The sequence below is a fragment of the Bufo bufo genome, chromosome 8 (genome assembly GCF_905171765.1).
Source record: "Bufo bufo chromosome 8, aBufBuf1.1, whole genome shotgun sequence".
Lineage (NCBI taxonomy): Eukaryota > Metazoa > Chordata > Amphibia > Anura > Bufonidae > Bufo > Bufo bufo.
In genome coordinates this window covers 106391542-106407130 of record NC_053396.1, presented here as the reverse complement: position 1 = coordinate 106407130, position 15589 = coordinate 106391542, and the positions used below count along the sequence as shown (strand labels likewise).

Here is a 15589-nt window from a genome sequence, read left to right as displayed (position 1 = left end):
AGCAAGTTCTAAATGTAAGACCGCTTCTGAGCGGTCTTACATTTAGACCTTTTTCTACACCTAAGAAGAAAAAGTTCTTTGCTTAACAGGCATAGAAAATGGTTTATGAGACTGTGTGCTGTGTGCTGTGATTTACTATTGAGTCCTTTTTAGCATTCTGCCATGTCATTCAAGAGTGCAATCCATTCTTGGGGTACAAAATCTTAGATGGTATGTCCAGAATATGCTGATTTACAGAGCAAGAACATTTATGGTCAAAATACTGTTAAACAATCTGATGTATATGACAATGGAGTGGAGTTGTCCTATTACATTTAACCATATTTAGTTTATTCAGAATTTAGATGATTCAAAAATGTCACTCAACAGATTTGAGTCAGCATTAAGTGTTCCAAAAATTATATGGTTCCACTGGCCTTTGGGCTAGCCATTGGAAACCAACTGTGAAAAATTAGGGGAGGTCCTAACTCCCAATTCCTGCAAATTGTCTCAAATAACCCCATCTTCCCTTTCCTATGTTACTTTCTTGTGACCAGGGCATGGTCATGGTCAGCTGTGCCCCTGCAACCAATGATTGTCTTCAGCTGTAAAGCATCACCGTTGAAGCCAGTCATTGGCTGAAACTGCATCAGTGACCATTTCCATGCCTCGGCCAGAAGTAAACAGGCCGGGGACCGGAGATGGAGGAATGGGAGGTAGTGGTGGGAAGCAGATAAGTATGAATCTTACAGTAGGTGATGCAGGGTAGGGACCTTCCCTTAATAGTTAATTATTCTCATAAAACCCCTTTAAGCCAACAGACTAAAGATTAAAGTAGTAGAATCCAAAGAACAAAGCCATAAAATACATGTACACCTAATAGATGCCAGAATCAGTATATGCAATATATCTTCTGGATATGTGAGGCAGTATGCCTACATTCAACATAAAAGTGGCTGTATGAGATAAATACGGAGAATAAAAGATTCTTCCGCTGCAAAAATGTGTAAAGTCTTGACAAATGTCTCTCCAGACAGAACAATAAGGCAAGCTACACTAGGAAATGCCTGCGTACTGTCTGGACTGTAATCTAACACCGCATATATCACTTTGGTACAGATAAAAATGAGGAGTTTCTTAGTCACAATATGTTTAAGGGCCCGATTTCTGTACTTTTGCATCTTGAATGACAAGTTATATTGCTGCATATATGTCCTCTCTGTTTCTTTTTTAGAGCATCAAAGAGAAAGTGAAATCTTATCTAAACTTGAACTAAACCCAGCCCAAGAATACCTTGAAATCAGAGTGAAAAACAACCAAAATTTTACCTGCAGGTAAGAATATGAAGCAGTCTCATATACATAGAAACAAAAAAAAAACACACATATCACTAATGTAATATCTCAGATTTTATATAGCATGCAAATCACATTCCATTATCAGAGCAACATAAAGTGCATATATCCGACTGTACATCCAAATAATTTCCGACCAAAAGTTCATAAAGTCCAAAGATGCTAATGAATACCTATCAGTCACGATGCCAGGAGACTGTTCACATTGAAGTAGTGCATTGTGGTACTGTCCCTTTTATTTGCTATTTTTCAATACGAATATGAAGTACGCTGTCTGACTGTTCTGCTATACAGATATCACTGCAGTTCCAGGTAAATCTTACGTAATCCTTATACCAAGTAACAATGACACATCCAGGTGACTCCCTTTTTATACACTATTATTACAATGTAAGGTAAAATGACCACTCCCTGACTTGGCAATTTGTGCCAAATAAAAAGAATGTAAATGTAAAAAACCTGATGTCATCTTCATGGTTTAATGCTTAGAAGATAGCCAAATAAATATCTGAACTCTCAGATGACTATGGATTTAGAGGGGTTTTCCAGGAGCAGGTCAATCAATATCTGATTGGTCAGGTTCTGACAACCGGCACCCCAACAATCAGCTGTTTGAAGAGGCCAAAGCTCCACTGAGCATTGTGGCCTCCTCACAGGATAGCCCAAGCTCATTTCTTGAATGGCCTAGAAAGAGGTCACAGCACTCACTGGAGCATTGTGGCTTCTTCAAACAGCGGACCAGGAGGGGTGCTGGGAGTCGAACCCTGACCTATTAGATATAGATGACTTATTCTGAGGATAGGTCATCAGTAGAGATGAGCGAATTTTTCAAAAATTTGATTCGGCCAGTTCGCCGAATTTTGGTTCTATCTGAATTTATTTGTGGCGAATCGTGTTAAAAAAAACTGCTATTTCCTGGCTGCAGAGAGTCTTTATAGTGGTGTAGAGCACTGTGCCTTGCAGTAACACGCATAGGGAGTCTGCTATGGTAATGAAACAATACTGTGAGTCAGTATGACATGCAGATGACAGGCGTCGCTATTAGAATCACTGCACATTTCACTTATTTGGCCAGTTATGGGGCCAAAACTGACCAAATAACTTGTGTGAACTCAGCCTTACAGGTCAATGTTAGTGCCAGGTTCAAAGAACCGTGCAGAGGCCCGAGATCCTGCTATAGCATGAAAGAGCACACTCCTTTTATGCCAATTCACTGATTCCACATAGATTTCTACAGAACCTGTTCTATTAAACGCTTATGCAAGTAGAGCCCACCGACAGAGTGGAGAGGGTGTCAGCAGTAAGTTTGTGTTGACGTCACTGATTATTTTGCCCTTTCTCTGATCTGCCAGAACAATAACCCCCAAAAAATGGATCCTGTCTGTGGAGCAGCCGCCTTCACTCGGTCAGCATTTGGTCAGTAATCAATCAGAGATGACACGTGAATGGAATATTTGAATGTCTTCTGTGTTTGGTACCCACTCCTACTTTTGGCTACCAAATTATAAGCCAATTCTGATGCAAAATAGGGACCATGTCATGCAGCCCTTACAGCTGTTACATAGACAGGATCCGTTGTGCATCTCATTTTTTCTTCATTCTGACAGATCAGAAGAAGGGTCAAATAAATGATGATGTCAGCCAGGCCGAAAGGCAATATATTGGCCCAGTCATGAAGTGGGGAGGGTGGGAAGCAGCATGAGGAGACCACAGAGTGTCCCAATGACAGTGTGGAGGTGGCAGCAGCATCAGTAGGCAACAGAGTGGCACAATGACAGAGTGTGGAGCTGGCGGTAGCAGCATCATCAGGAGGAGGCCACAGGGTGGCAGAATGAAAGTGTGGAGGTGGCAGCAGCATCAGGAGGCCTGAGTGGTGAGGTGGCAGCAGCAGCATCAGGAGAACACAGAGTGACCCGATGACAGAGTGGGGAGGTGGGTGGCGATAGCAGTACCAGCTGAAGATGGTGGATGAAAGGAGCACTTGGCATCAAATGTGTGGCATCAGGCAGGTGACAGCATCAGAATAGTAGCTGAGGCAGGTAGCCAGAAGAAACCGGTCTCTTTTGTCAAAATGTTGGTGTCCACCATGGATGATCTAGTCTGATGCATCAGGCATTGGTGGGTGGAAATGCTGGCTGATCCATGCGTGATTCATCTTGACAAAGGTCAGTCTCTCCACATTTTGGGTGGACAGGCGAGTTCTTCTTGGGGTAACTATGGCCCCAGCCACACTAAATACCCGTTCTGATGCCCCTCTACTGGCCGGGTAGGACAGCTTTTCCAGGGCAAACTCTGCCAGTTGCAGCCACAAATCCAGTTTGGATGCCTAGTATTCCAGCGGATCTTCAATGTGGGATGGCAGGGTGCTCTCCAAGTATGTCACCACCTGCTGGTTTAGGTCCTGCTCCAGGTCTAGCTGCTGCTGCTGCTGGTGAGTAGTTTCTTCACTAGGAGAGTGAGGAAAGCTGCTCATCAGCGACTCTAGACTCAAGTTGCTGCTGATGGAGCTGGAACATGCGCGCAGAGGGCCCCCCTGTCAGACCTGCGAGAGGATGGACAATTGCACAGATAGGCCAACTGACTACATAGGATGTCTCTAGAGTAGTTCAGTTTGTCCTCCCTCTCAGCAGGTGTAAAAAAGGCCCCCATTTTGGACCAGTAGTGAGGGTTCAACAAGGTGGAGAGTCAGAAGTGATTCCTCTGCTAAATTCTGACAATTCGGCGGTCACTATGCAAGAAAGTAAGCATGTATCGGGCCATTTGTGCAAGTGTCTCGGAGGACTTCCTGCCTCCATCTCAACTGCATACTGCCACTGTGTGTCTGGGTCCTCTTCCTTGTCTTCCTCATTGCCCTGTAGCTCCTCTGGCTGCTCCTGCTCCTTCTCTCCTGTCACCTGTGTATAAAAAAAACACATTTTGCTACACATTGCTTGTGCTCCAATGTCCTGCTCCTCCTCCAGTTCAGCCCCCACAGGGCTCATGTGGCCATGAGATCTAGGCACCACGTCTCCAGTCCCCTGACCAGCCAGATTTACCAGCATTTGTTCCAGGACATGAAGCAGTGAAATGACGTTGTTCACCCCATAGTCCTGGCGACTGACAAATAACGTGGCCTCCTCAAAGGGCCTGAGCAAACGGCAGGTGTCACGCATTAACTGCCACTGGCTGACATCGAAGTTACACAGGGGAGTACTCCCTTGGATCATCAAGAAATCATTTATGGCCTTTCTCTGTTCATATAGTCGGTCCAACATATGGAGGGTGGAATTCCAACAGGTGGAAATGTTGCATATCAGCCTATGTTGGGGGATGCCGTTCTGCCGATGCAGCTCAAGGAGGGTGTGCTTTGCGGTGTACGAGTTGCTGAAGTGCATGCAAAGTTTCCTGGCCATTTTTAGGATGTCTTGCAGATGGGTGGAAGACTTCAGGAACAACCAGATTGAACACGTCTGGCTCAGCCCTCCTTGATGCAGCGCCGACACCATGTTCTTCCCGTTGTCGGCCACCATGGTTCCGATTTTGATTTGTCACGGATAAAGCCAAGATTCAATTTCTTCATGAAGGACACAGAGAAGTTTCTCCCTTGTGTGACTCAGTTCGCCCAGGAAAACGAGGTGCAGAACAGCGTGACACCGCCGTGCCCTGCACAAGTGGTATGCTGGAGGGCCACTGTGATTTTTCCCTGCAGTGGAGGCTGAGGACACGGTGGAGGATGAGGAGGCAGAGGAGGACATTGTTGCAGGACCAACGGCGTGAGAACCTGGAGGCGGAAGCGGCGTCACCTGGCCAAGTTGCTGGTGTGGCTGTGCAGGAACCACATTCACCCAGTGGGCCGTAAAAGACATGTATTGTCCCTGACCGTTGTTACAGCTCCACACGTCGGCGCTGCCGAGCACTTTGGCAGACACCGACAGGCTCAAAGACTCACCCACTTTCTGTTCTACATACAGTATGTGTGCAGGGCTGGTACTGCATTTTTGGCAAAGAAATGACAGCTTGGGACTCTCCACCTCGGCTCGGCACAATCCATCAGTTCTCTGAAAGGTGCAGAGTCCACCACTTGGAAAGGGAGAGACTGCAGCACCAACAACTTGCCCAGGAGCACATTCAGCTTCTGCGCTGTTCAATGAGTGCACGCATACTGTTGTCTCTTGGCAATCGCTTTGGTGATCAATTGCTGACGGAATGACTGACGAGGAGTAGGAGCAGGAGCATCAGGACCAGATGATGGGAAGGACAGACAGCTCCCTTCGGCTGAGGTGGTGGAGCCTTGACTGCCTGAAATCGGGTGCGTGCCACTGGGTGATGCAACGGTTGCTGCTGCAGGCTGGACCACCACATCAGAGCCTCGGTTCTCCCAGGCCACTTTATGGTATCTGCATATGTTGACGCAGGGCTGTGTTGCCCACATTGGCACCCTGGCCAAGCTTCATCTTCTGCCCACAGATTCTACAAATGGCCATGTTCACCATCTCCGGCGGCTTAGCAAAATACTGCAATACACAGACGAGTAGGTGATTTTACCCCAACACTCCACACTGAATGACTGCTACCGCGGCTGCTTCCATAAACCCCTGCACCCGCAAAAGGACCTTCGCTGACGTCATCGTGCTCACCACGTGGTGAGCGCAATGACGCCAGCGAAGGTCCTTTTGCGGGTCCTTCAAGAAGAACAAAGAAGAAGATCCCAGCTGCACGATCAAGTGTATGCTTTTATTATTTTTTAACCCTCAATTGACATTGGACTTTGCATTCTGTATTAAAGAATGCTATTATTTTCCATTATAACCATGTTATAATGGAAAATAATAAAATCTACAGAACACCAAACCCAAACCCGAACTTCAGTGAAGAAGTCCAGGTTCGGGTCTGGGTACCACATTCTGTTTTTTCTCATGCGCGTGCAAAACGCATTGCACTCACGCTGAAAAAACTGAACACCGGAACGCAATCGCACACCAAAACTGACCTGAAATTTCTACTCGTGTGGATCTAACGCAATGCACCCTGAACGCATCCGTCCTTCACCTGCGACGCCTGTGTGAAAGAGGCCTAATGGGTCTGTTGTATATGTAGAAAATGTTTCAGATCTTTGAGTTCAGCTAATGCAAAATGGGAGCAAAACCGAAAGTGTTGCGTTTATATTTTTGCTCATTGTATATTTTTTTGCCACTAATACACACCGAAAAGGGCTGTAATTTTCTCAATTCACCAACAGCTAATAAGCCCTTTTTTCACACTAATACAAGTCAAAAAATGCTTTAGAACATCAGTCAGTGCAGCAAGGTGTAATAGGATTGTTCATATTATCCAGGCTGTAAACTCCCCTACTGAGCCCTGTTCTGCTTTAATACTGTGGAATGATTCCTCCCTATCCTTTCCCTACACTTCTAGTGCTCTTTCCCTGGACTTCTATTGAGCAAAATAAGAGTTTTAAAGTCTTTTCTACCACTGTCCCTAGCGCCTGCTGACGTCTCTCCCTGCACTAAGTACACTGGAAAATGGCTGAATCCAAGATGGCTGAGGCTATTTATAGGCCTGTGACATCACAGGGGCTGGCTGCTGATTGGCTGCATGCATGGCATTGTGGGTGATCCCTCGTTCCCAGAGTTCCTTGCTCCATGTCCTAACACGTGCAGCAGCCATTTTAGGAAAAAATGCGAATCATTACCATGAAGCGTGAGGATATTCGGATTCGGCGCAAATCAAACTTTTCATGAAATTCGGATCGAATTCCCCTTTTTCAACTTCGATTCACTCATCTCTAGTCATCAGTATTCGACTACCAGAAAACCCCTTTAATACATGAATGTTTCTTGTCCATACTTGACCAACCCATTTTTGGGTATTTGCTATATCTGTATCAATGGAGTATACAGTATGTCTTGAATTATCCATGAGATCTAAATATACCACTTAGACTGAGGGAACCAAAAATATATATTTGCTCATAACTATTTCATACCAATACGGCTATCTTTGAGATTCAAGCAAAATGAATCTGTAATATTTAAAGGGGTTGTTTCTAACCCCTGTCGATCTTCTCTTATCCCCAAGGATATGCCTCCTATCCTTATTTGCTGTCCATGTCATGCATGAAGTCAAGTCTGATGTAAAATGGCTCTCCTTCTGATCTATAGAAGGGGGTTCTTATCAGGGGAACCCTCTCTGTGACGTCCATATGCCATCATAACCAATTCCATTATGTACTATTATTTGTCCAATAGGTCCAGCCCTTATTACTATTGTTCCATAAATGTGGACATTTCTATTAATTTCTTATTGCTTGATATATCACTTTAATACATTTCAAAAATGTCCCTGAAAAGCACGTTGAGACATAAAACTATGATTCAACTAAAAAGCCTTTTTGTTAGAGGCATGTGACCCTCGCCCATGTCTATAGGCGAAGCCCGACTTGACCACCCAGTGCGTGCGTGAGAATGTGTGAGTAAGTACATGTGGTTGTCACAAGCTGACACAGTCAGTGTACATGTCACTCAGTGGCTGGAAGTCCTTCTTAAGATGATCACCTCCGCAGCAACATCACTCTCAGGAAGGCGGCAGGCGGACAGGCACAGTTGGAAGCCAGAAACCTTGTCTGGGAAGGAACAAGGAGTGGTCAATAGATTTTGCAAAAGACCTCAGTGACTTTTAACAGCCATTCATTTATTTTTAAGCCAGTGGATTTCCTTTAGATTCAGTGTCACAGACTTGCACTTCCATCTCATAAGCAATTCTATTCTTACCGAAAAGCTAAATGAGTCAAAGATGACTGATGTAGATAAAAACTCTGTAGAAAAATATGCAATCTTATGGGTGGTTTCACACCAAAACTGCAGCGTTTTTTGTGTGTTTTGTTTTATTTTATTTTTTTAAGAAACAACTGCCATATGCATGCTAGCCAGTAGGAAATCATAAAATTCTCTACAAACATTTTAAGCTCCCTGGTGTTTTTTGGTCCCTTGATTTTTATTTTCAAATTAGGCTGGGTTCACGTCTGCATTCTGGATTCCATTATGGCTTTCCGTTATAATATGGTTATAACGGGAAATAACGGAATCCATAAGACGGAAGTCAAAACAGAAGGCTTTAAGAGGCATTCCGTTTTGATCCGTCTTAATAGAAGTCTGTAGGATTCATAACGGTCCCCCTGGTTCCCGTTATGCAAGACGGAAAACAAATCATAAGGGATCTGTCCTGTTTCCGTTATGCAGAACGGATCCCTTATGATTCCCATAGACTTCTATTAAGACGGAATGCCTTTTAAAGGCTTCCGTTTTGCATTCCGTCATAATACAAGTCTATGGGCAGCAGAACGGATCCGTCCTTCTTATGGATTCCGTTATTTTCTGTTATAACCATGTTATAACGGAAAGCCAGAACGGAATCCCGAGCGCATATATGAACCCACCCTTACAGCATGCTCTGGGTGTGTGTTTTCTCCCTTTTTCCATAAACTTCTTTAGAGGAGAAAATAGGAAAGTCCAATAATTTTTTTTGAAGTGTGAAATTAACATCAAAAAAATTAAATCAAACTTACCGCGTCCATTTGCTCGCGACGGGCTGGCCGCCGTCATCTTGCTTGAAGATCTGGCACGAAATCTCGCGTCAAAACACACGGGATTTCGGCCTGGATCTTCAATCAAGATGGCGGCTGGCGGCCCAATGCAAGCAAATGGAGGAGGTAAGAATACATTTTTTTGTTTTTTTTATACTATTTCAGATTAAATCGAATCGATTACATGAAGCATGAGGAAATTCGGCTTCGAGGAAAATCAAATTTATCCTGAAATTTGGATCGAATTCCACTTCTTAGGATTCGATTCGCTCATCTCTAATGACAGTATCACTTAACAGTACCATTCTATAGAATTTTCTTTTTTATTAACAATTTTTTACTGTTTCGCCATATAATCAGTAAAACATAAGATTCATTGTCACACTTAGTACAAAGGTATCGGTACAATTGAAAAGTCTGTTACTGACAATGATATCAAGCATACAAGAATTGCTATAGTGAGGAGCTCAAAGAGGACCTCAGTAAAAGAACAAGTCAAACCAAACCAAGGTTATATAGACCCAACACGCTTCTGTGTGTGCATCTGTGTGGCACAGTGTGTTGTGAAATGTCATGACATAAATGTAGGAATTGTATTTCAGTCCGAGATAATATTCATGGTGATAATGCTGGTAATTATGAAAATGAATTCATGTACATGTCAGTATAAAGCAGTTATTATTGAGGAGATCTGACAGTAATACTGGAAGCTTAACAAGTTCTTGCAATGTCTTTACAGAGGAACTGGGCCCATGATATGGTACTGGGAACATATACCGTACTATAACCATAGCAGAATGGAAGTAACATCGAGGAGGTGCTCAGAACCAGATCAGAGTCATCTGACCTGTAGCTATTTAACACTCACCAAAGCCCAAGTGAAGGACACTGGATACATAAGGTGCTGCTATAAACATCAAACCAAGAGTAATCTCCGACTCCAAGCTAAAATATATTTGTATGTGAGAGGTGAGTAATAAATTGTTGTGCCATGTCTATTCAGTTTTACGCTTTTACTATAACTGATTCAATGTAAATGCCTTGAAATAAAGGAAACACATGCATGCATGTACAATGGCTGCCCCTGTCAAACAATCATTATACTGATATGGTCCCATTAGTGTCCTCACACATGAAGAATGTGCTTCTTAATCTGGTGCGGAGAAAAATTCTCTAAATCCCTAATTAAATTTTCTTGTACTGGCTTCTATTTCCATGCTCACCCTCACCGTAAAACCAAATGGGACAAGATCTGTCGACAAGTACTTCTTCCTCTACTTGATCTGTGACCCCACGCACTCTGGCAGGGTGACATAAATGCTCTGACTTTAGCATTGCAGCCTGCCAAATACATGAATGACATATTGAGCTATTTGCACCTATTCGTGTAAATCCTTTAGTATAAACATCAAAAAAAGTATTTGCAGTATATTACCAGGACTGTTCTACTGCTCCGGTCTAGAGTTCCCCTGGGATTAACTGTTGCTGTCACATAATTTTCACCTAAATATATGTGTTACAGGTGCAGATTTTATTACTATATGCGGCCGGTAGTATTTGACTCATATAAGATCCATAAAAATAGCTTACTGCAAATCAGTTACTTCCTACCTAGGCTACATGTGAACGGTTGGAAAAAGAAAAATTGGACAGATACACTATGTGCAAAGACGAGTGATTTTGAGCAATGGTAACAGGTTTTCAAAGTATTTCATTGACAAAAATGATTTAGCTAGCCCCATATCTAATGTGTTTATTGTAAAAGTGTGATTAAAGGGGTTTTCCAGGATTTGGTCCCCTTTTAATTAAGCCCCCTAGTGTATGGTAGCCAAGGAAAGAAAAATGCTCACCTGCTTCCTGTGGCGGCAGTCCGGTTCCCCAGCTCTGATCAGTGATCTTCCGGTCCTCGGCTTGTTAACTTCCGCTTAGGGTACAGACAGACCCAATAACTGGACTCAGTCGTGACGTGTACCCAAGTGGCACAACACTGCTGGATCACACACCACTTGGTTAGTTGGTCACATGTCCCAGCTAAGCTAGTAATTGGCTGCAGGGGCGATTGTGACTCCATTCACACCTCAGCCAGAAGTACACATGCCAGGGAGCAGAAGATCGGCAAAGCAGTTTAGTATGATTCTTTCCTTGGGTACAATACACTAAGGGGCTTATTTAAAAAGGGGCCAGATTCTGGAAACCTTTTAGAACTAATAATACTGTATGGTTGGTGGCCTGAGGTAGCGCTGAGCCGTGAAACGGCCGTCGCCACCAGTCACTTGCCTGCACTATGTTTGTTTGCCCCATGCCTGCATCGGTAATGTTTTATGACATTTTGGAATAAAGAAAACCACTTTTTGGTTTTTCTTTTATTGCATATTTAAAAAGGCTTGGAGGCAGAGCACCGCCTTGAATGGTGAGAGAGACCTAATCCTGGAGGCTTGTTTGAAGAGTGGAATTTAAGCAGTGCCACCCCGTCTGCACCCTTGGAATTTTCTATTAATACTGTATATTCATAATATATCTCAAAAGATGGTAGAAGCTAGAGTAAAACCAAGTCACCCAACAATGCTGCCTTCTGCCCATTTAGTTAGTCCATTACACTTCACAAATGTGTCCTTCCTTACCTTTCCTCTTGGCTTAAGATATCCTGAGATGTGTGTCATGAAATGACCAGGTAAAACAATATACTACCAAGAGATGTCTTTTCTGCATCAGTCTAAATTATGTGTGACCACCCAGTGGCTGGGATGTGGCATGTGAAGAGCTTTGCCAACATGATATTGTATTGAATTTGTTTTACGAGAGCTCTTAACCACATTTGAGCCAGGGTATGGGTGGACACTTAAGGTACTTAAGGCATGAATACCACAACAATATTTTGCAATTCTATTTTCATTTAATTGATTTGTTGTGGGGGCTTGTTTCCATGGGCTTTCTAATCCTTGGTGGCCTGACCAGATGGCCTTCCTACAGTTGTTCTATTTGATACTCAAGCCTAGAAGAAGTGTCAGTGTCATTGTTCTTGGGCACTGGAATCCATGTGACCCTCTGTTTACTAGTTTAGATCCTTTACATGCTTTCAACAGTTTGGAAGCTGGGTGTGACCATCAACTTGACAATATGTTGATTGACACCCAAACTGGGATGTTATCCTTTAAATCTTTCCTTGACACCTGGAGTTGTTCAACTCTGCTCTGATGGACAAGGGATCTATGTGCCTTATATATGGTGTTTGTGCCTTCTGTGCAGCCAAGTTGTTACTAAACCTGTTTTACTCAAATAGCAAACAAAGTGCCAAGAAGCAAACATTGAGGACACAATTGTGCTATTCCTTTTAATGCTTTTACCATTTACTAGATTGGGAATGTTCCATGTCAATATATTTAGTACTTTATTTTTATTTTTTTTAAATACACAGTATAGATATTATATATTATTATACATGTTCATGGCCATAACTACCAGCCTGAAAGGATTAAGGTTGCCTGTTACAATTTCAAGTTTTGCTGTAGGCCCAAAGGTAACCTGTTATGCTAGAGCTTACATTATGTATTGCAAATATTCTGGGGCTATGCAATTTACAGAATCTATATAAAAATTTGTATATCCCAAGGATCCTTGAAACTATGAGAATTCATAATTTTACCATCAAAGATGAAAAAGATTATCAGATTATACTGGTTATTTACAAGAAAATAACCATTTCTAGATACAGTGGTATGTAAAAGTTTGGGCACCAAAAGGCATAAAGTTAAAGATAAAAAACCCTTTTCAGCATTTTAAGCAATATGAGTGTATTATTTTAGTTTTGTACAATTGTAGAGTTAAAAAAGAAAAGAAGCTCATTCTAAAAGTATGGGAACCCAAGGAGATTTGAGTGCTCTGAAAACTTTGACCGAGGTCTTAGACCTTAAATAGCCAATTAGGGTTTAGCCTTGTTAACAGTCATCATTAGGAAAGGCCTGGTGATGCAAATTTCAAAGCTTTATAAATATCCAGACTCCTCTAACCTTGTCCCAAGAAACAGAAGCCATGGGTTCTTCTAAGCAGCTGCCTAAAACTCTGAAAATGAAAATAGTTGAGGCACACAAAGCAGGAGAAGGCTATAAGAAGATAGTAAAGTGTTTTAAGGTGGCCCTTTCCTCAGTTCGAAATGTAATTAAGAAATGACAGTTAACAAGAACAGTGGATGTCAAGAGAAGGTTTGGAAGACCAAGAAAAATGCCAGAGACAGCTGCTCGTAGGATTGCTAGAAAGACAAATTGGAGCTCCCACTTGACTGCAAAAGACGTTCAGGAGGATTTAGCAGAATCTGGAGATGTGGTACATTATTCTACTGTTCAGCGACAACTGCACAAATATGGCCTTGATGGAAGAGTCATCAGAAGAAAACCTCTCCTGCATCTGTAATGTCCCAGAGTGCCATTACCACTTCTGCACCCCGCTACTGTCTCCTATAGGCTAATACAATGTCATCTTATGCATTTATTTCAGGTCCTGTACACTGTGCATATTTATTTCTTGCAACTGCTTATGTTCAAGTGTAATTTACCTGGTTCACCAGAAGGTGGCAGCAAGCATGGCAGAGCTACAGTTAGAGAGAATTGAACCCTTCTTTCCATTCTAACCCTCTCTCTCGGGAAGGGAGGAGACTAGTTAGTTAGAGATAGTTTAGCTTACCCCCTGCTTGGGGAACGAAGCATGGGCTGGGCACGTTGCCATTTGATGTGGCCACGCCAAGCCCTGTCTAAGCCAGCTAGAGCACCTTCAGCTCTGCTGTATATGGAGGCCACAGCTTGAAGCCTCTGAAGCCAGGAGGAAAGTTTTCCCTGGACAAATCTAGAGTCAGACTACAGAAAGAAGTTGCAGCATACAGCTAAAGCAAAGTTATTCAGTCAGCCTGTCAGCACAGCAGAGCCAGAGAGCAACTGATGTAGCAGAGTTGAGTTTGTTTGCCTGCCAGTGTTAACGCTAAAGCCTGCTGGTAACCAAAACAAAGCCTGAAACTGTTGGAGAAACGTTTATTCAAGTAAAGCTGTTATTGAACTTCATCACAAGGTCTGGACTCAATTTATTTTTTCAAATCCCTCAATTATTCACCCTATTTGCTCTGCTTCGGACGACAACGCCTGGGATCCAGCATATCCAAGTAGAAGCACCGTGACACGTGCACAAGTACACTTAAAGGGACATTGTAGGCCACCCTATACCACTCAGCCATTCCTACACCTGGGTACCACCAACACCATTTCTTTAAGGGACTCTGTCCCTATTTTGCTTTGTAGCAACTGGCGTCACAAAAACATTCACTTTAAGGGACATCTGGCCGTTGTCGTGCGTCGCATATCCTCACCATAAAATTCAGCATCATAAGTTTGTAAAAGAACATCTAAACAATCCAATGCATTTTGCAAACAAGTCCTGTAGACTAATTAAGAGAAAATAGAACTCTTTGGTCACAATGAGGAAATGCATGGTTGGAGAAAAAAGGGCACAGAATTTTATGATAACAATTCCTCTCTAACCATTAAGCATGGGGGTGAATCAATCATGCTTTGGGGTTGTGTTGCAGACAATGGCACAGGGAACAATTCACGGGGAGAGGGAAGAATGTATTCAATGAAATTTCAGCAAATTCTGGAAGTAAACATAACACCAACTGTAAAAACAACTGAAGTTGAAAAGAGAAAGGCTTTGACAAATGGATAATGGTCTTAATTCCTAAACTCAAAATCTACAATAGACTACCACAAAAGGCTCAAGCTGAAGGTTCTACCATGGCCCTCATGATCTGAACATCATTGAAAATCTGTGGATAGACCTCAAAAGAGCAGTGCATGTAAGAAGGCCCAGCGATCTCACAGAACTGGAAGACTTTTATAAGGAAGAATGGATGAAAATCCCTAAAAAAAACTCTTGGCTGGCTACAAAAAGCATTTACAAGCTGTGATACATGCCAAAGGGGGTGCTATTAGGTACTAACCATGCAGGGTGCCCTAAGTTTTACTTAGGGCTTTTTTCCTTTTTTTGTATGATGAAAATATTATTATTTTTTATTAAAATACAAAGGGAATGTGTCATCTTTAGCTTTATGCCTTTTGGAGATTATTTCATCTTCAACTTGCTTAGCTGTTCACAGTAACAGTAATTTTGACTAGGGGTGCTCAAACTTTTGCTTACCACTGTATGTTATCTTTGCACGTAACACAACTTTGTGAACTTGCAACCTGGGTCGTATCTCTGCGATAAGAGTCTTTTCCTTGCACAATAATGCTTATAATGCTTTTACACTCAGGGCAGGGGACTGGGCAGAGAAAACAACAGTGGGGGTAACATCAACACAGTGATGAGCACTTGAGTTCTGTTTATTTCCTCTCGTGGTTTCCTTCCAAGAACTTTGCACAATAGAAGGCACGTATGATTTATATAGCATTTGTTATTACAAGGTAGAGCCCCGCTTTCTATGGTGCTGGAGCTCCCCTCCTCTGACTTGTTTGTATTTGATGTTTACCTTTAAGTTAGTAAGATAATAATCTGTCTCAGCTCGAGACTAAAGTCAGATACTTAAGTCATATCCAAGAAGCATAAAATGCAAGTACAGTAAAAAAAAACTGGAGTCAATTAAGTGCACATGTGTTGGTTTACAAAGCAGGTAATTAAAAAAGGGAATCAGAGGTGAGCCGCAGTTCGCCAGCAT

At 42.6% G+C, this 15589-nt stretch overlaps 1 protein-coding gene across 1 annotated transcript in view; it reads left to right on the top strand.

Moving 5' to 3' along the window:
* Nucleotides 1-15589, top strand: part of LOC120977993 (vascular endothelial growth factor receptor kdr-like) — a 207603-nt gene that overhangs the window by 57151 nt on the left and 134863 nt on the right. The window contains exons 2-3 of the mRNA XM_040406207.1: nt 1214-1313; nt 9635-9864. Coding sequence (XP_040262141.1) covers nt 1214-1313; nt 9635-9864 — 330 coding nt within the window. The remainder of the gene's footprint in view (nt 1-1213; nt 1314-9634; nt 9865-15589) is intronic.